At 32.4% G+C, this 21,894-nt stretch overlaps 1 protein-coding gene and 1 long non-coding RNA gene across 2 annotated transcripts; both read right to left on the reverse strand.

Annotated features, from left to right (window-relative positions):
* Nucleotides 1–317: 317 nt before the first annotated feature.
* Nucleotides 318–4,845, reverse strand: LOC134267747 (uncharacterized). Its single transcript, XR_009992223.1, has 3 exons — nucleotides 4,244–4,845; nucleotides 3,271–3,395; nucleotides 318–497 (listed from the first exon to the last, which is right to left on the reverse strand). It is a non-coding gene; the product is annotated as an uncharacterized LOC134267747 (long non-coding RNA).
* Nucleotides 4,846–9,652: 4,807 nt separating this feature from the next.
* LOC134267746 (uncharacterized) lies at nucleotides 9,653–20,748 on the reverse strand (the record flags this gene model as incomplete). The annotated part of the gene is made up of 5 exons (XM_062749959.1): nucleotides 9,653–10,245; nucleotides 12,372–12,494; nucleotides 18,723–19,022; nucleotides 19,144–19,428; nucleotides 20,458–20,748. Coding segments are annotated over 5 exons (1,262 nt in total), but the record flags the coding sequence as incomplete, so codon positions are not given.
* Between the last annotated feature and the right edge of the window lie 1,146 nt (nucleotides 20,749–21,894).

The following is a 21,894-nucleotide window of genomic DNA, read 5'->3' on the forward strand; positions in this document are numbered from 1 at the left end:
TTGACTAATTTTTAAAAAAGTTTCTTTACAGATATAATAAAGGTATTTTTTCTAAAAATAAACTTCAATCTTAACAATATAACTGCAGTAAGAGGATATCTGAGACCTGTGTTCTCAGCACTGGTTTCAAAAGACTAATTTAAAAACATTTTGTGCATTTAATGCACTGCACAAGAACACATATAAAGTAAGTAAAAAATCTAATTATAATATCCTTTACCAAGATCCAAAATGTTCTTCATTGGAAACTTGTGGAAAGTTCATATATGTATTTTTGTTTATTGTCATCATATGATCTTTTTCAAATGTACGGAAAGTTCAACACATGTGTAAATACTACCATAAAATCAAATAACTTTCAAGTCACATAGTAATAAATTAGATCAGAGTCTTCATTTGTTGCTGATATTTTCTCCAACACTGTTTTCCAAAAGATTGAGACAAACCAACATGGACAATCTCTATCATTTGAACCATTTCCTCTTCATCTTTGAAATCTATAAAATTATATAACATAACATTAAACAAGAGGCCCATGGGCCACATCGCTCACCTGAGCACCAAGGGAAGGAAAAAGTAGAAAATGGCTTTTTATTGTAAAGTTTAAATCCAAAAGTAGTCCCCTGACCAATCATGGATTTGCTATTTTTTTAGAAAATGATTTTTAAAGAATTTTCCTATATATACCTTTAAAAACTTTGGTCGGCCATTTTGGCCCCGCCCTACCCCCGGGGGTCATGATTTGAACAAAATTGAATCTACACTACCTGAGCATGCTTCCATATAAATATGATGAATAATGGCTTTGTCATTCTTGAGAATAAGATTTTTAAAGAATTTTCCTATATATTTCTATGTAAAACTTTGGTCGGCCATTTTGGCCCCGCCCTACCCCCAGGGGTCATGATTTGAACAAACTTGAATCTACACTACCTGAGGATGCTTCCATATAAATATGATAAATTATGGCTTTGTCATTCTTGAGAAGAAGATTTATAAAGAATTTTCCTATATATTTCTATGTAAAACTTTGGTCGGCCATTTTGGCCCCGCCCTACCCCCGGGGGTCATGATTTGAACAAACTTGAATCTACACTACCTGAGCATGCTTCCATATAAATATGATGAATTATGGCTTTGTCATTCTTGAGAAGAAGATTTTTAAAGAATTTTCCTATATATTTCTATGTAAAACTTTGGTCGGCCATTTTTGGCCCCGCCATACCCCCGGGGGTCATGATTTGAACAAATTTGAATCTACACTACCTGAGCATGCTTCCATATAAATATGATGAATAATGGCTTTGTCATTCTTGAGAAGAAGATTTTTAAAGAATTTTCCTATATATATCTATGTAAAACTTTGGTCGGCCATTTTGGCCCCGCCCTACCCCCGGGGGTCATGATTTGAACAAACTTGAATCTACACTACCTGAGCATGCTTCCATATAAATATGATAAATTATGGCTTTGTCATTCTTGAGAAGAAGATTTTTAAAGAATTTTCCTATATATTTCTATGTAAAACTTTGGTCGGCCATTTTGGCCCCGCCCTACCCCCGGGGTCATGATTTGAACAAATTTGAATCTACACTACCTGAGCATGCTTCCATATAAATATGATAAATAATGGCTTTGTCATTCTTGAGAAGAAGATTTTTAAAGAATTTTCCTATATATTTCTATGTAAAACTTTGGTCGGCCATTTTGGCCCCGCCCTACCCCCGGGGGTCATGATTTGAACAAACTTGAATCTACACTACCTGAGCATGCTTCTCCATAAGTTTCATCTTTCCTGGCACAGTGGTTCTTGAGAAGAAGATTTTTTAAATATGCAACCAAATTTTCATAAATTCCCAATTATCTCCCCTTGAATGAGGGCGTGGCCCTTCATTTGAACAAATCTGAATCCTCTTCACCCAAGGATACTTTGTGACAAGTTTGATTGAAATTGGCCCAGTGGTTCTTGAGAAGAAGTCGAAAATGTGAAAAGTTTACAGACAGACAGACGGACAGACAGACGGACGCCGGACAAAATGTGATCAGAAAAGCTCACTTGAGCTTTCAGCTCAGGTGAGCTAAAAAACCAGAACAGTATCACTATCAAAGAAGAAAATTGAATTGGATGATAAATCTATACATCATGACTAAGAAAGAAACATTAAAAGATGGACATGTATATTTCAGGGTCAAAGGTTACACATCCCTCAGCAATTATTGTAACATTGTAAATATTTGCAAAAACTGTTTGTTGCATTAAATATACACATGTTTCTCATTTTAATTTACAATTGTGTAGATCACAGTAGTTTAATCCAATGCATATACTAGAGATAAATATTTTGATTTGTATACAAAGAGGTCAGCCATAAATAAGATCAAGGTAAACTCAACTGGTTGTCATGTCATTCTTCTTTGGGAAGTAAATCAGACAAGCATATTATAAGATCATGTTCTTAAATGAGGCAAACAAGTTTCAGTTAAAATCTTAAGGTTAAATGACAAGGTCAGGATTTGATAACAGAATTTTAAAAACCTGTTATAATGACCTGTGTTACTGTTAGTAAGCTACAAGAGGATGATCAGTAACAGTCCCTCCGAAAAGAGATTGAAGATTTTTATTACTTAAAAATAATCTCTGATTTGACCTTCATTTCTTCATCCAGACTATTTACAGAACATTTGTACCTACATGTACATTGATTTATAACATGATGCTATAGGCCTACATATGGCTTGATTATTAATTTACTTGCTCAAGCAGCCATGGGTACAGTACAAGGAACTAATTTTGTTACATAAATCAGCATCTGCATCAGCAAAATAATCATCAGCTTTAATTCAGCAACCACCTAGCATCAGGAAAGCATTAAAAAAAACAGCAAGCTGCTAAGCATTGCCAATATCAGCATCAGCAAGCAAAGAAAGCATTCAAATCAGCATCGATGCTGAAACAAAGTTAGTTCTTGCACTGTAAGAGAGAGCTGTAGGCGGACTCTGACCATGGCTTGAGACAATTTGATGGACACATACATGTATAAACATTCATTTAAACAACATCTCTCTTTTCATCCAACTGCATATACATTTGTCATCATAAAAATTATACATTCTTCCATTCTATACACATAGAAGAACATTTGAATTCAATACAAAATGAAACTGACTAATCAGCTCACTATGATATGACAGCTAGTACATTATACTGTGTTAAACCCTCATTTAAAATTTACAGAATTACTCCATTGTGATATAAAAATAATCTCATACCTTATCATAGAACATCTACAAGGGAGGTTCTTGGGAGGGCTGCAACACAGGCATCACATGAAGTACAGAAATTGGTAGTCCAGAGAAATATCTGAGCAATGTTCTTTTTAGTGAAACAAGGCATTCTGTAAACATGGTAAACATAGTTACAAGAAATTGTATTAAAAAGTTCAAAGGAAATTCTTTAAATTAAATCTAGCTATTAAATAATATAACTGTCTTTGTTGAAGGGTGTCAGTGTTTTGACTGATTAAGAATGTTTTTTATTTACTGAAAGTGCATCACAAAATTTTTTATCACTGAGGTCTTAAAAGAATAGAGGTTTTGCTTCAATATCTCGAACATTATTCAGCAATTAAAAATCAGAATGAGTATGGTCCAAAATGACTTGTATATAAATAGTACAATCTTGTGTGAATATCATTATGTAAAGAATTATAATACTTGCACCATGTGCACCTCTTTTCACAAAAAAAAATACAACAAAAAAGAAATAACTTTTGAATATCAAAATTTTCCTTTACAAGTAACACAACTGATTTACCATATTTGTTTACTACGTAGAGCCGTTTCAGGTAGCCGTCATTGGACATTTAACTTTAAGTGACTGAGGCTCAATGAAGGATGATCCGATCTTACACAAGTATTAATCACTCATTAATAAAACAAAATTTACTCTACTCATAATATTTGAAGCCCTGTTTTTAACTTCACAGTATTTGGAAACAATTTCGAAAATTTTTTGGTATTTTGAAACAAAGTAACATTTATTAGTCCCCCGCTACCTTATCGTGGTCTGCAAGTACCACGTGGAAATTTTTGGATCCTCCGTATAATGTTTAACCTATTTAAAATTGATGTGCACTAGATCACAGGCTTTGTCATACTCAAAATGTATAACTGACACAAGCAGATATGTAAGATATCTGAGATAAGGCTCATAATTCACAATAAACACAAAAATTCGACTTACCAAATCCTACTTTCACTTTAGCCGAATATCGCATGACAGACTTCAGAAATAAACTACGCATAGCGAATATAGTTCTTTATTTTCGTGCAATAATGTTTAAAAAAAATGACATCGCATTGTACCTGTAGAATTAATATACTTATTTAACAAAAAGTATTTTATAGCCTTACCTGCAAAAGAAATAACAGGGGTTAACTTCAATCTGAACTGCTAAAACTGGGCGCGTATTAATTTATCAGGTCCATTGTAAAATCCAAGAAGGAGCATTCTATGATATGATGTAAACATCTATGTAACTCTAAGAAAAAAAACAGTATTAAATATGTCGATCGATACTTTCAACACATGGACATGTTTTAAGAGATATCTCTCTACAATTGCTTTGTGTAATTGGGGCACTAGAGACAACAGATTAGAGAAATATTCAATAGTTTTCAATTCCGGAATCATGAGAATGGCAGCCCACCGATTTCGCATGGTAGACATGCCTAGGTGGTGAAAAACATACAACTATAGAAAAAAGACGCATATAATTGCTAGGAACAAAACAAATAGTTGTACCCATGACATTCAACTATCTGTAGGTATACGACAAATGTCATTTTATTGTTTTATTAAACCTGCAGCTTTGCAGTCCTGCAAGTGTATTATGCACATTGCTGCTGCAAGACATTGCAAGTGACAACCAAATTGAATACATTTCAAGACAGCTTTGCAATAGAAGGTGCCATGGTTTAAGTTTTATAAAAAAGCAAGAAGTATCTATAAAGATATTGAGATTTTTATTTTATACGAGTTTCACTTGGCTGAACACAAAAGCAAACCCTTAAGCGAGATAACTTATTTATAATGAATACTGGATAACTCGCCCCCAAGACAGGTCGCCCCCAAGGCAACTCGCCCCCTATTCAGGACAACTCGCCCTTTTTAAGGACAACTCGCCCCCATTCAAGACAACTCGCCCCACTTTAAGAAACCAGCAAATATTAACTATATTATACAGATATTTGAATTCAAATTGTTTCTAGAAAGTCAAAACAAATGTCTAAAAATAATTTTTCTCATTCTATTGAAAACAAATCAGAAATATCTATCTGAATTTTTTTCATCTGTAAACCTTTACTGAGTGTGCTTTTTTCCAAATTTTTAATTATACTGACATATTACTAATATCTATCAAGTCTATTTCATTTTCCAGTTCTGAAGAGAAAAAAGTCTAAGAATTATTCATTTTTTCTAAACTTGTAACATGAATTAAGTCTCCTCTAAAAAAAATGTATCACTTGTCCTTAAGACTGCAATTTATTATATATTTATATTTAGGTATCAATTTAAGAAATAGGTTTATGTACAGCAATCACCATCATATGGCAGATTTGTCGTTCGTGCCTGTTCAGCTACATGTACATATGCAATATGTCGGCATCAGGAGTTTTGACATAAGAAAAGTTTTTTCAAGATCTATGCCAAACGTTTTGATCTACCGAGTTAAACACACTTTAAAATGTAAATACAACTGCAGGATTTTCATTCTGCTGAATTTTAAAACACATGCGCCAGTTTTGTGCTAAACACTTTGATAAAGGCGAGATAACGATAAACGTGAATGTATGGACCGGAGGTAGTGATCGATTGCATGTACAGGGTAATTAATAAATTATTCTACATCAGAACAATTATAATGATACAGCAAGACCCACCCACCCCCCTCCCCCCAAAAAATTAAATGAAAAAAGACAGATTAAAAGTGTATTGAAGGGGTTAACCAAAAGTTCATGTACAAACGCTTATTTTTCTTGATAATATTATTAACCAGGATTTTTACCCAAATATTAAAATCAAGCAATAAAATCAAAATTTATCTAACGTAGATCTTATAACCAACTTTTTGGTAAAGAAAATTATATATTAAACCATTCATTTTATCCCCCCAAAAAACGTCATTTTCAAACAACTTTTTGGAAAACTCTTGTATTGTGATTTATAATAATATACATTTTAGTAAAAAAATCAACAAGCACGCAGTTTCAAAAAGGGCGTTTTTCATTGATAGGATAAAGGTCAGGCATTAAGATGGGGTTTTATAATCGTGATTTATTTTTCTTCCGTATTCATAGTCATTATCTCTATGGCATCGGTCGTCTTTTTTCCGCAAGTGTACATTCGTTTCTATAAATTCTGAAGAAAACATTAAATACACTGTATATTTTCTACTACGATATGTATATATATACTTTTTTTCAGATAGTATTTTGTTTTCAATTAATAAGAACATTTAATGATATCATCTACAGTATAATATTTGGCAAATCATTTACCAAACATTAAGCATAAATCATGTTATATGTGAGTATGTTCGCCTCTTAATTGATTACATAACTAACACTGTAAGTACCATCATTAAAAGATAATTTATAAAACTTTCTCTTCAGTAAAATCAAAATTGTTTGAAACAAAATATGGATTCAGTATGCGACCTTTCAATTCAAAAATAACATCTATGTTAAAAAGTTTCTGGGGATTGAACTTAGCTTAATTGGTGTCTAAATTCTGGAATAAAAATATTATAGGAAAATGAGTTATTTCAGTTATATATATTTTTTCTCCAGACTAAATTTAGAATTAATATTTTATTATTAATGTTATGTTTTCCTTTTCCAATGAAATAAAAAAAGCTTAATAATAGAATATAAATATACCTCTCCACCTGTTATACTCTGATGAGAATATCAATAAGACATTTGTCGCTTTATTAATAACAAATTAAATAAAGTTTTAAGTTCCAAGTTGATGTAAAAAAGGTTTAAAACATTAATTTTCTTATCAAAGGAAGAGATATTAAACGTTTAAGCTGTCTGAATGAAAAAAAAATGTATGTAAAATTATGTATCGGTATAATGCGATGGAAATCCGTCATTTTCCTTTTCTCCTTGATATTTTTGTCCAAGCGTACACATGATAGAGGAGATAATTACTATCAACGTTTATTAGGAAGATTTATTTTAAAAGTGCAAAGAAAAAGGTACAGTTTCAATACAATCTTTGCCCTGTGAATTTCTTAAAATTGAATCAGGTGTAAAAAATGAAAATTCATGTTTTCTGATTTATTGAAATTCCGTGCATTAAAATTATACAAATCATTTTTCTCACATGCATTTCTAAATTGTGACTTCATTAACATGTGCATTTTCCCTTATTTTCTTAAAATGTTGAAGAAGACACCAATTTTTAATGGATTTATTTCTTTCAGAACATATTGACCACAGGCATCGCCCACAAAGATGTTGAAATATGTGATCTTCCAATGTATTTGCCAAACATATCTAAATATTATAGTGGGCGACGGCTGTGGACACTATTTTCTAAAGAAAAAATCCCTTATACATACATATTTAAACAAATATACATCAGAGTTTATGGAATCCTTGGAGGATATTTATGACCGTCAGCAACATGCTTTCAGACTAACGAAATTGTGTTCAATGGTTTACGAGGAGTTGAGCTGACAAACTCCTCATCTCTATATTCAAGATTGTACATACACAAAATTATCAACTAACTCCTGTGTAACAGTACATCCAATGAGATAAAAACAAAAAAAAATATGTGAATAAGACTTGGCTACTTTCTTATATTAATAGCCATTCTCTGTAACCACTTAAACTTCGTTGCCACGCATAGTCACCGATTTTGATGAAACTTCACCCATGCTTAGTACTTGACACCAGAAAAAAATATCAAACAAAATTTTGTTGCTAAGTGTCTCGGTTGCTATGGCAACAGCCGGAAAAGTTTGAAAAATCGAGATTTTCAGCCATTTTAAACCCTGACTGTGGCTTAATAAAAACTAGAAAAAGCAAACAAACCATTCGAACAAAAACATGACACCTTGATGTCACTTATACTGTGAAAAAACTGTTTAAAATATATCTCTAAGTAAGTGGTAACCAAGGGTACATTTGGAATACATTTAAAATGCTGAGATATGCTGAAAAACACTCCGTATTCACTAATGGTAGGTGTTACATGCACAAACTTAATCATCGACTTAAGAAAAACAATGAAATGTATATAAGTATAAGCAATATAGTTCTATAAATTTTTTATGGTTGCAATGGTAACACAGTGTAACCATGCAAAACCAGTAACTAAGATCGGGTTTATGCTACTGTCTTGAGGAAAAACATGAAAATTCAAGACTGGCAAATATGCATCCTTAGGACCTTGCAACACCAAAACCATAAGAAAAATTGGGTATAATTGCTACTTTGTAGTGTTACCATGGAAACAAAGTACCAGTGCTTAAAAGTGAATTTTTTCCTGCTGCATTAAAAATTAAATTGCCATTTAATCAAGAAACAAATTAAAGAGCTCAACTGGAATAGTCTCATCTGTTAGAACTGAAGTTAAATATCATATATTGATAAAATTTGATGAATAAAACAACACTGTTGCTATGGTTACCAAGAAGGGAAAATGTTCGATTTTTTTAACTTTATATCAATATTAAATCCTGTGTGCCAACTTCTTGCATCCACTTAGAGATTGGATGATAGTCAAAATTAAAAGTCAAGTTAGCTGTTAATAAATATCAATCATAAAACTTTTGGGAATCTACATTTAAGGGTACGTATCCAAGGAAACAAAATATTTTTCAGGTTTTCAAGCATATATTTTCTGTTTATTTCCATAGCAACGTTCTATTTAAAGAATCTAATCTGAATTTTTTGAAATGGGAAAATTTGGGGCACACCAATATCTTATAAAATTGATCATTGGTTATGAAGAAATGTACTTTTTTTTAAAGATAGGATCGTATTTAAATATGCTTAGTGTTACTTTGAAGGCTCTCTGGGGCATAAATACCTTGGCAACCATTGCCAACCAAAATGAAATATCATATTTTTTCTTGGTATGTGTTTCAAGGCTCTTTTTTCTATTATTTGGTAACATTTCATCCTATAATTGCTTTTCATTTTTACGAGTTTGACTTCATAATATTCAATGAATATTTTTTTTACTTTTGAATACTTTGTTACCATAGTAACGTATGTAATAGTTAATTTACCAAAGATGTTTATCATGCATTTGAGACATCTTACCTTCATCTTTTGGAAACAGTCATTAACAATTGTTTGCTTTGCCGCAAATGTTAACTATGGGGCTCTAAACATGTTAAAAAATGCCATTTTTCGAACTTTAAGACATGTTGCCATGGTAACTATAAAGCATAGCAACCAATTTTTGCCTGATTTCAGTTCAGTGTATCAATGCCTTTTATCATAGAGAATTTGGAAAAATTCTGAGACTATGCGTGCCACAGCTCCTATGTAAAAGTTCAAGTCATTACAGAGAATTGCTCTTAAAACGTAAAGAAAAAACACATAAGTAACATAAAAGATATGGATTTTTATTTACAAAACTGTAACGCATTTACGTTTTCCTCTGATAATATCTGAACGTATAAAAAAGAAATTAAAAGAATTTCTCACTCAAAAATATAAAGTTGTTATCCGCTCAACAGTATTAAAATAGCACAAAGGGTATTGTAAAACATTTGTATTCATTCCATCCCCTCTTTTTTTATTCTGATAATTTTTTTTTTCAAACGAATCTTTTTTATAAGTTTAAGACAAATAGTGTCATACCTTGTCTTTCAAAATAAATTAAAATATTCCAATATACATTTTATGAAAAAATTGATAGTTCTTCATAAAAAAGGTCTCTTTATACGTCGGTTCACTGAACCTTAAGAGACGAATAAAGTCTACCTTGATCAGGCTTTACCGCTTCATATTGGTTATCCTGATGTCCACTGATATTCTGATAATCTGTCAGTGGTTGTATTTGTTCTGTGTTCTCTGTTACATCCTCGTATGTCTGATTGTTAGGACTTTGATCTTGTGCTTCTACAGTGACGTCATCAATGTCATCATATTCTTTGTTCTGGATTCTGAGATCGTGAGCTGGCTTAGGTTGTTGAATCGATCCTGTTCCAATACCTGTGAATTTCGGTAAAAAAAAGATGTGTTTGTGAAACACTGATGCCCCCGTAGGCAACATATTAACGATTAAACTTTTCTTAAATGAAAATTTAATGAAATGGTACCAAAAGTAGGGTATTCTTACTGGAAAACAATTATGAAATTTGAAAGTAAGCCAAATTTTTTTTTTCAATAAGTAGAAAAATCTTCAAGGTCAAAAGATCAATGTAATTTGGTACTGTAGATTGCTTAATTTTCGCGACACTTTATTTTCGCGAGATAGCCATTGATTCTTTATTAGCGAGACAAAATTTTCAAGAATTGTGGTAAATGCTCTATATAATCCTAAGGAATACTATTATACATGAGAATTAAATTTTCGTGAGCACACTGTCTTGCGTAATTACGCTAAAATAAAAAGTGATTTACAGTATCAAATGAGAGGTCTTGCCACATAAAATACTTATGTAGAGCATGAAAGCCCTAGCCATATAAGTTCAGAAGTTATGGCGAAGGTTCTTTTTTTTTTCAAAAGTAGGTCAAACTCCAAGGTCAAGGTTTAATTCATATAAGAATTAAATATGTAAAGTATGAAAGCCTTAACCCTTTAAAAGTTATGGTCAAGGTTTGCTTATTTAAAGTAGGTCAATCTCAAAGGTGAAGGTCAACGGGTCAAAATTCTTGGTATCCAAAGAAGGGCCTTCTATTAAGGATTACATATAAGAAGTATGAAAGCCCTATCCCTTACCGTTCCAAAGTTATGGCTATGGTTAAAGTTTTTTCACAAGTACAGAAATGTATAAGGTCAAGGTCAAAGGGTCAAGGTTGTGTGTATCCAATGAAAGGTCTTTTAACAAAGATTACATTTGTGAAGTACAAACGTCCTGGTATCTACTGTTCAAAAGATATGGCCAAAGTAATAGTTTAAAATTTTCATATAAAAGTGGGTCTTACTCCAAGGTCAAGGTCAAAAGGTCAAATCTGGTGGTACCCAGAGAAAGGTCTTGTCACAAGGAATACACATGTGAAATATGAAAGTCATAACTCAACTAAATCAATAGTTATGGGCAAGGTAAAAGTTTTTGCGGACAAACAGACAAACAGAGATACAGAGAGACAGACAACGAGAAAGAGAGAGAGAGACAGACAGACAGACAGACAGACAGACGGACACAGCAAAAACTATATCCCCCGAAACTTCGTTTACGGGGGGCATAATAAGCTAAAGGTATTGTGCTCGCTAAATTATACCCCGCCTCCCATATGTACGGTAGATCCAGGTTTGTGCTCTGGGAGACCCAAATAAATAATTATCTGGACTTAACTATTGCAATGTGATTTTTTTAAATGCTTAAGTATTGGTTAATCTTATTTAATGGTATAGAAAGATCTGCGGATAAGATATGGGTACCCTTCAATATGAAAACAGTTTACTATGAGAAACCCAAAAAATATGTCGGATAAAAAATAAATTTTGAATTGCATAATGGCACTATGCTCTAAAGATTCTGTGAAGCATTATTAATTAAGTTTCATTTAGAATTAAAAGAGGAGTTGTGAATCATACAAGAGTAACAGACAGGTGACGGACTTACAATCACCTAGACGGACAAACATACAGACAGACGGACATCACGGTCACAGTTTACCCTCCCACTTTTCAAGCGGAGGGAGGGAAAATAAGTAATTAAATATTCTTTTAAACAGAAGCATTGATAGTAAAAACGTTTCAGTGGTAAATAAAGAGACGTACGACCACTTCTATGACCTGACAATCTGGTTAGTTCAAGGCTTCATGACTTTAAAGAATTTGTAACAATTTCACAGTATACAAATTGAGTGATGTATGTTATTCTTCAAAACTTGTCCATTAAAAAACTAAGGTACACTTTTACAGGATTGGTCAATTCTCAAGATTTTTTATGTACTGTATTTAAAACTAAGTGTAAATGCATATTTGATTGGGTACTTTTATGTACAATGTGGCTGTTTATAAGTGTTTCATATTCAATTTTAGGCACAATCAACTACTAAATATTTCTTGACAAGCAATAAATCAATTTTTCCACGAGCATGCACAAAAGCTAGCACTAAGTACGAAAATTTCTTTACCAAAGCAAAATATTGAAAAAAAAAAGAATTACCTCGACGAAAAGTAAACTTATAAACTCCACAGCTCGTCAGCAACAAAACGAATAAACCAATGAGTACTCCAATAACCACCCAGGCCGTCTGAATAGAGGATTCTCTGGAAACTGCACTTACATCTGTAAAAATTTCATTTGTCATATTAGTGAAATATAATTTTTGGTAAATACACATGCATTTCTAAACAAGCTAACGTCACTTGAAAGACCTTCCATAATTTGATAAATAAAATTTCAGTGGCATTTACGCCATGAACCAGATCAAAAAGAGTTCAGAAATTTTATTCCTTAATGATTATTAGAATATGCAAGTGAGTTTAAGCTAAAAATGGATATTTCTATGCAAATGAGCTAATAAAATTCATAAATTGTATATTTTGAGTACAGAGAAAGATCAAATTAATTTTTTTATACATACTTAGTACCAACAGTTTATTAATGCAAGTGCACATTATGACGTCACATTATGACGTCATTGTTCTCCAATTCAAAGTAATAAATCACATCAACAAAATCACGTGGGCGTAAGGGCATATCCTATCTTATAATATAAACAATGTTTGATGTTAAGGAGAATATTCTTAAAATAAATAAAATTGCTGCACAAATCCTAAGCACTTTCAGTGAAATATACCCTGTTTAAACTTAAAGCAGCACGAATAGTAGCTAAACAATTGCAGTGTCGACATTTGTGCAGCAATATATTAAATTCTTTGAATATCCTGCGTCTTTTTATACCTTGTTTCTGTTAAACAAAGTAAGGCTGAAGCGATTTTGTTTATGTTTATTATAAACTTATGTAGTAGATGTCGATGACATCATCATATGACGTCATAATGTGTACTGGCTATCGCATGTCGTGGGTACCAAAGAATGTATTTGAAAACAAGTCTTAAAAATCTCTGTGCGGTAGGTAGAGCAATTATGGAATTTAATTAGATATAATGCATAAAAACCTCCATTTGTAGCCTTAACTCACTTGCGTATTAGCCGACAAGCAGAACACAATTTCAAAAGAAAAAAATGAGACAGGAGCAAACACTTAAATTACTCCATGCTTCTAGATCAACCAAATACTATTCTATACAGTTCTTTTTTGTTGCCTTCATAGCAAATTATGTACCATGGAGAGCCTTGGGTCCCCCTTTCCCCCATTGTTTCTGCGGAGACTTGTACTCTTTGTCGAATATTGTAATGTTTTATTTCTTTTAATACTTAAACAAATGGTAAGATTATCAAATGTAAACAATCAAATGCAGTCATGGATGCTATAAAGCCCAGGTACAGTAATGAATGTTGAATGCATGTTACTGTATAAAAAAGACAGGTACAGTCGTAGATGTTGTCATTATATTGGTACAGCTATGGATTTTGAATGCATGTTACTGCATATACAAGACCGGTACCGTCGTAGATGTTGTTACTTTATCTATTGACTATGGTTATAAAATATTTAGAATTTTCACGAGGCACTGTCGTTGATATCAAAAATTAACACGAGGAATGCGGACTGTCCTGAATGTTGTCTATCAGGTGCATTGGTTCAGTCAGGGACATAGAATAAAGGGTGCATGCAGGAGAAATACGGTCGTGGAAGATTTTAATTTGACTTAGGTACCGTCATGAAGCAAATATGACATAATTTTACGTGACAGATAGAGTAAAGTTTGTGTATATTGGACACGATATTGATAATCAGAAATTGGGTAGAGTCACGGATGATTAATAACTTGTGTATACAAGACAGGTATAGAGCCACGGATGTTTTTTTTATATCTGAGACACAAGAACAGTAGTCGATTTTTTTAGTCGAATATTAATTCAGTCATAGATATAGAATAAAGAATAGGCCGTGGATGTTTTGAACAATGAAGAGTCCATGCAGGATGCAAAATGATTATTTTGTTCAATGTATTGTTTTATGGACTTTGATATTGAATATTATTATACTTCTGTTAAAATGTTTCCTATATAAAGTTCAGAAGGTAATATACCTATCCTTTATAGTTCACGCATAGTAAAGCTATACCCCGGGGTATAGTTTTTGCTATCCACCCTCGGAAAAATTTCATGCAATTTTTGCCATAAATTTTGATTTCCAGCGATAAATTTTAAACTGATGATGTCATAATGACTTCAATAGCATTGTGACGTCATCAGGATTTCAGATTATTCTTGCAGAATAATCTTATTCCAAAAAAATTCAAACGTCAGAAATCATACTATACATCAGTATAATAAAACGCTTATCCACTGGGTGTGAGTGGGATAACTCTTTTATCTAACCCTTGACAGGAACTATTCCCCTCGGGCAAGACCTCGGGGAATAGTTCTCTGTCGCGGGTTTGATAAAAGAGCTATCCCACTTACACCCAGTGGATAAGTGTATACTGTTCGGTATCTCCATATCCTTCTTCATACAAGAAAAGTACAGTTATTGATGTTTTTAATCTGGCGAATACAGTCGTGGTTGTAAAATAAAATATGTCTTCAGAACAGGAATAGTCAAATATGGAACGCCAACACTGCCTTATAGCATACAACTATGCATTTATTATGTCAATTTATCATTACGTGATGTGAACATATCTTTACGTTATGTCAATTTTTTATGAGATTACGTAAAAATATCTTTACATCATGTCAATGCTGCATTACATGAAGTAAATACATCCTTTCATTATATCAGCACTTCATAACTTGAAGTCGAAAATTCATTATGTAAAGTGATTATGTGTTTACATTGTGTTAAAACTTTATTACGTGAAATGAATGTTTCTTTACATCATTTCATTTCTTTAATATGTGAGGTCAAAATTGCATTACGTCAAGTGAATTGTGTTTTATAATTAAACTTATCATTACATGAAGTCAAAAATCCATTCCTTTTTGGGAGTGTATATTTCTATTATATCAAAGCATTATTACATGATATGGGTTTTTCTTTATTTTAGGTCGGGAGCATCATGATGTGAGATGAACTCACCTTACCTTTATGTCAGTGCTTTATTACGTGGTGTAAAAAGTGTACGACATTATGTGAACATTTCTCTATATTACATCAACACTTTATCACATTATGTCAAAACTCAATTCCGTGATGTGGATATATAATTACGTTATGTCAACTCTTTCTTATGTGATCTAAAATATCTTTATATTGTGTTAACTCTTTATCATGTTGATTCCAAAAGTGCATTACCTGATGTAAAAATACATTTACATTATCTCAAAGCTGTATATCTGGTATAAAATGAATGTTGACGACCGTGTTTTTATGACTGGTAAGAGGTCGGGGGGGGGGGGGGGGGTCCTTATTGATTAGGAAGAATTATACAGGCACAAAATATCAGCCCCCCTCTTTTCCCAGACATAACGTTACAATAGAAAATGTAATGTTCATTGAAAGCACAGCCCCACACCCACTTTTTGTTGAAGTATAGTCCACTGAGGGTAATGTAGTATATCTGACAAAAAAATTAGGACTGATCGAAGTTGGACCCCCCTCCCCGAAATAGGATTTTCGGGCTGGGAGTGGACAATTTTTTTTTTTTCGCTTCTCACGTTTTTTCGGGCGAATATTTTTTTCTGGCTGACCCCCCCCCCCCTCTTTCGAAAAAGATGATACGTCACTGGAATTAGTAATTTTTTTTCAACCATTCCAGGGCCAGAATTCTATTACAAAAATCTACCAATCCCTCATCTAAATCAATTAAATATGCCTTAGTAAGCATGCATGGACACATATCAGTAGCGGATATGAGAATCTTGAACAAAAAAAAATTGCCCAAGCCCGAAGGGGGGCGGTTTATGGTTGGAGACAAAGGGGGAAAGCGGAGAAGCTCTCAGGCTTTATAGTTTTATAAAAAAAAAATTAGTATTTTTTTTCAACCATTCCAGGGCCAGAATTCTATTACAAAAATCTACCAATCCTTCATCTAAATCAATTGAATATGCCTTAGTAAACATGCATGGACACATATCAGTAGCGGATTCGAGAATCTTGAACAGAAAAATTGTCCAAGCCTGAAGGGGGACGGTTTATGGTTGGAGACCAAGGGGGAAGCGGAGAAACTCTCAGGCTTTATAGTTTCATAAAAAAAATTCAGCTAAACTTAATGTGAAACTAATGCAATGTCCTCACAAAGTAAAACCAATAAATTTATTAATTGTATGTACATGTAGATTTTGGTCACTAAAGGTGGTAGGGCGGGATTTCCCCCTCCCCTCAACCCACCAGTGCACGTGTGCTATACGATGTGTTTACACTTTTAAAAAAAAGGAAAGTTCAAGACTGATAAAATAAAATTATGACAATGTTCTTAGTAAGATCAGAAGTTTAAGACTTTTATCCAAAAAAAAAAAAACCAAAAAAAAAAAAACCAAAAAAAAAAAAAAAAAAAATTGCTGCACGACTCATAATTGATTTATTTAACTATCAGATAAAAGTAAACGCCATTGAATTTCGACTTGACTTTAATTCACAGACGCAATGTTAAGGCTTTGCACGTTTTAAGATTGTCAATCCTTTGTCGCTTAAAATTTTTATTTAAAGATGCCATTCCCAAATCGCTGAGATTTCTTCTACGACAATTTTCTCTCCCGGCAATTTTAGTGCTTTCGGAACGCGGAAAATACGTTATGCTCATATAAAGGCCGAGGATACCCGTGTTCGCATAACGTAATAGTGAATCGACATAATGTAGTAGTGTGAGTTAATATCATAAAGAATTGACATAATATAATGATAGGTTAACACGATGTAATTGTTGTTTAATTAAATGTCATGAACAGTAAACATAACGAAATGCAAGAATGTGTAAATGTCATAAAGTGTTGACATAATGTAAAGGAAGGTTTACACGATGCAACAGTAGTGTGGGATAATATCATAAAGAATTGACACAATATAATGGAAGATTGACACAATGCAGTAGTAGTGTGGGTTAATGTCATAAAGAGTTCACATAATATAATGGAAGGTTGACACAACGCAATAGTAGTGTGAGTAAATGTCATAAAGAGTTGACATAATGAAATGGAAGGCTGACACAATGCAATAATAATAGTGTGAGTAAATGTCGTAAAGAGTTGACATAATGGAACGGAAGGTTGACACGATGTTATATAAGTGTGAGTAAATCTCATATAGAGTTGACTTTATGTAAAGGAAAGTTCACACAATGCAATAGTAGTGTGAGTAAATATCATAGAGAGTTGATATAATGTAATGGAAGGTTGACACAATGCAGTAGTAGTGTGGGTTAATGTCAAAAAGAGTTGACATAATATAATGGAAGGTTGACACAATAAAATAATAGTGGGAGTAAATGTCATAAAGAGCTGACATAATGAAACCGAAGGTTGACACAATGTAAAAGTAGTGTGAGTAAATGTCATAAAGAGTTGACATAATGTAAAGGAAAGTTCACACAATGCCATAGTAGTGTGAGTAAATATCATAAAGAGTTGACATAATGTAAATGAAGGTTCACACAATGCTATAGTAGTATGGGTTAATATCATGTAGAGTTGACATAATGTAATAGAAGGTTGACACAATGTAATAGTTGTGTGAGTAAATGTCACAAAGAGTTGACATAATGAAATGGAAGGTTGACGCAGTGCAATTGTTGTGTTCTGCTATAAGGCAGTGACGGCGTTCCATAGTCAAAGCTGTTGTTAATCTTGTGCGGGTACAACCATGATTGTAAAAATTTATTGTCGTGGCTGTTGTCAACCAGGAGCAGGTAAAATCATTGCTTTAAAATAAGTGCATACATGCCAGATTAAAACTCACCTCTTCGAACAAAGCTTATGAGGATTGTGAATGTTGTATTTTGAGTAATTTTTAGAATATACAAATACTGAAGTGGTTAAAAGGTCTTTAAGGCATTTTTTTTTTGGTTTTACTCGTAAGTACAGGTTCCTTAATTTTTTTTTACATTTCAATAGATGTAATTTTTTAAGCCATTTCTGCGCCATATACAGTTCACTTGAAATGGTTTTAGGTCTTTTAATATGCATTATGTTAGATAAACCATATTTTATATGCAAATATGCATATGTGTTTTAAGTAGTTTTTTTCTCCAATCGTATGCATATGTGTATTTTAATGTTAAAGGCATTAGAGAGTCTACATAATAATATGCAACACAAACTTTGTTTTGTATTGTATTTTATTGCAAGGGTTTTTCTTACAATACATTAAATGCTTTACACGTCATGATAGGAATGGAATATTATTTTTAAATCCTATATATAGCAGTAGGAACAAACTATTGATGAAATTTTATAAATTGTTATAATGTTTTTAACAAAATGTTAAGATTCTTTTTTAAATCCTACCTTTGGCGTGAATTGTTATATCAGCGAAGGCTTTTCCTTTGTATTTCAGCGAATAGGTTCCGAATGATCTCTGATCAGGAACAGGAATGGAGCTGTTGATCCAGTGTTTGTAGACAACGTTATCTCTTTGTGAAACATCAATTGAAATTGACGCAAAAGTGGGTCCTAACCAAACGAACCCTGATGTAGATGTTAGGGGATTCGCAACAACTGGTAAACTTACAACAACTTTAACATCCGGGCCACTTCTTGATTCATAGATGTTTTTCACCAAAGTACCTTCATCGAGGCGAGGTTCACCTGCAATTCCATAAAGAACATTGCTAATGGTTTAACACTACGAAAACATCAAAGCATTAATGACAATGGATACTCAATAATTATTATCAGACTTCAATATTCTGTTACAATGTATACGTACAGAGAACGTTAATACTGAAGGACTGATTCCTTCTCCCAAACTCCGTCGATTGTCCGACACATTCGAAAGTACCCGTGTCAGAGCACTGGGCCCATCTGATCAATGTGTAGTTTAGCCAATGATTTACATTCTGTATATAGATCTGGTTCCCAGTGAGTTTGCGTAAGGTGATTTCTGGAATAGGATTTCCATAGACAAAACACGACAGGAAAACTTGATTTGATTCATTAATGGTTAATGCATCGCTGGGTTTACCATTAATATATAACCTCGGGTCCAATAAATCTGATTTTTAAAAAAAAAATTAAATAAATATCAAGTCATCGCATAAAAACTAAGAATCAGTTGTAAACTTACCTTTTTTCAAAAATTAATACGTTCAAGACAGTGTTAAGTTTTAAAGAAAGTTTTCTATTAAACAACCTCAACATGACGATACGTTTTTTGAGTTATTATTATTTAGTATTATATTTTTTGAAGGTTGAGAGTTTCAAATGCACATACGTACACTAAATACAAAGTGAATTTACTAATTCTTTTAAAGGCATTCAAACAATTTCAGTTTTTACACATCAAATTTGTAATCATACGTGGCAGTTATATTGTAAAAGCGAAATACTGCAAGTTTAATTTAGATTATAGACGATGCTTCAAGGGTCATTGTCACACAGTTGCAGAAGTTTTAAAATAGACGCTATACATACGTATATCATGATTTCAACAATCTAGTGCGTGTATTGCATGGATCAGATATTATTTGCTTTTAAGCTTTAAAGTAGATAGTTTTACAGTTTCCGGATGTGCATTTTTTTCATATATCAGGTAAAATGAAGAATCAAATAAAACATTATTTGTATCTTAAGGTTAAAATTGTTTGATTCTGAAAAGCGTTATAATATTTTTTTTTCTAATTTCATGGGAAATAAAAGAAAAGATGAAAGTAACGATAGGGATTTGGTTTTAAGTTGTATTTTTCACAATGCATTAACGTTCCCTTTTTAAAAAAAAATGTTTGCATATCCCACTTACATTGAATGTTTATCTTAATATTGGATACAGAGCGACCTTCAATTCCGTTAACTAAACATCGAATCCATGTCAAATTTGTTCTGTTTGCTGTTTGTTTTGCTAAATTAATCCATGTTATGCCAATGGATATAGCGTCTCTAAAACCCCTTCAGTATGACAAATGGTTACCGCAGCATATACAGTAAAACAATGCTTTAAAACACGCTTACATTAAATGTTAAGATTAATGATGTTTTTTTTTCATTGTAGCAGTTATTTTGAGACGATGCTCTGAAACAGTCTTACATTGAATGTTCAGCTTGATGCTTGATGATGTTTTGCCGTCAGTGCCGCTCACTATACATCGAATTGATGCCATACTAGTTCTATTCGCTGTTTGCTCTTGTACAGTAACTGAAGACGTCAAAATGGATGTAGCGTCTCTGAAACTCCCTAACGGATGTTTATATTTCCACTGCATGGCACAAGGTGGGTTACAATCAGAAGAACATGTGTATGGACCAAATGTTTCCCCGTCGTGAATATTTAGACCGTCATAAGGCGGCTGAGGATTTATTATTACATTTCCTGGACCATCTGTGAAGAGAAGAAAATGAGTTTTCCATAATATTTTGTGTAAATTTTGGAAATCTTACATTTTCGATTGGTTAAATTCAAGGAGGTTGTTAGTCAAACATCAGATTAACATAGTAAAAAAAGTCAATTTCAGCTATCAAGGTAAAGGACAGACGAGACGTTCCCAAATAATATATATATTTTCAAGAGTTTGTCTTTGAAGTATTGCTACTTAAACATGTTTACCTACAAAAGTTTGAAGTACCTTACCAGGTATTTCTGCAAGATACCAGGGGTAGTTTTTCTTATGTATTCCTTTTGGGATGAAAAATAATTTTCCAATTTCAAATGCTTAAGGTAGGCCCGTACTTTCAAACTTTTCTGACCCTAACCCAAACTGATCATTTTTTTTACTTGAATACCTTAAATAACTCATGAACTCATAAAACAAACATAAAAGACATATATTTGCAGGTTAATTTCCATACAACATGTCTCAGAGTACATACCTCTAAAAATTCAACATCCAAAATTAAACATAAAGAAGTGTGATATCAAATTTTATGTAGCTAGGCACCTAATCACATAAAATTTATATTAAAACTTAAGGAAAAAAACATTCATTTGCGAGGAGAATATCAATGTTTTAAATCTTTCCGGGAAAACATTAACAAATTAATGTTGAATCTGTCCACGTCTATAAGAATAAAATCTTTTAATATCTTTATTTTTAATAATTCTCAAAATTTGAATTGTTTACATGCCATTTTTTCTTAAAAATTAGTAAGAATTATATCTAAGGTTATCAAAAACACAATTTTTTATTGACCAGAATAATTTAACAAAACAGCCCTTTGAACACGTAGACTCCCATATTTGGAATATCGAATTTTTCAATTATTTTTTACAAAATTTATAACGGAAGTAAAATTTAAAATGATGATATTGGCCTGAAATCTATTAAAATAGATCCCAAGTTAGTTTGTTTAAAAAAAATATAAGAAGGGTTTAGCTTAATAAATGCAATTAAGAATTTTGTGTCTGTGTATGTACTAAAAGCATATAAATCCCATGGACTAAGTGTTAAGTGTTAATTTCCATAAATAGTATATATTAAATGCTTTGTATTTCAAATTGACACTATAATTATTAAATATTTTACTCATG

This window comes from Saccostrea cucullata, unplaced genomic scaffold (genome assembly GCF_032062105.1).
Source record: "Saccostrea cucullata isolate Sc308-1 unplaced genomic scaffold, CSIRO_AGI_Scuc_v1 ctg9354, whole genome shotgun sequence".
NCBI lineage: Eukaryota > Metazoa > Mollusca > Bivalvia > Ostreida > Ostreidae > Saccostrea > Saccostrea cuccullata.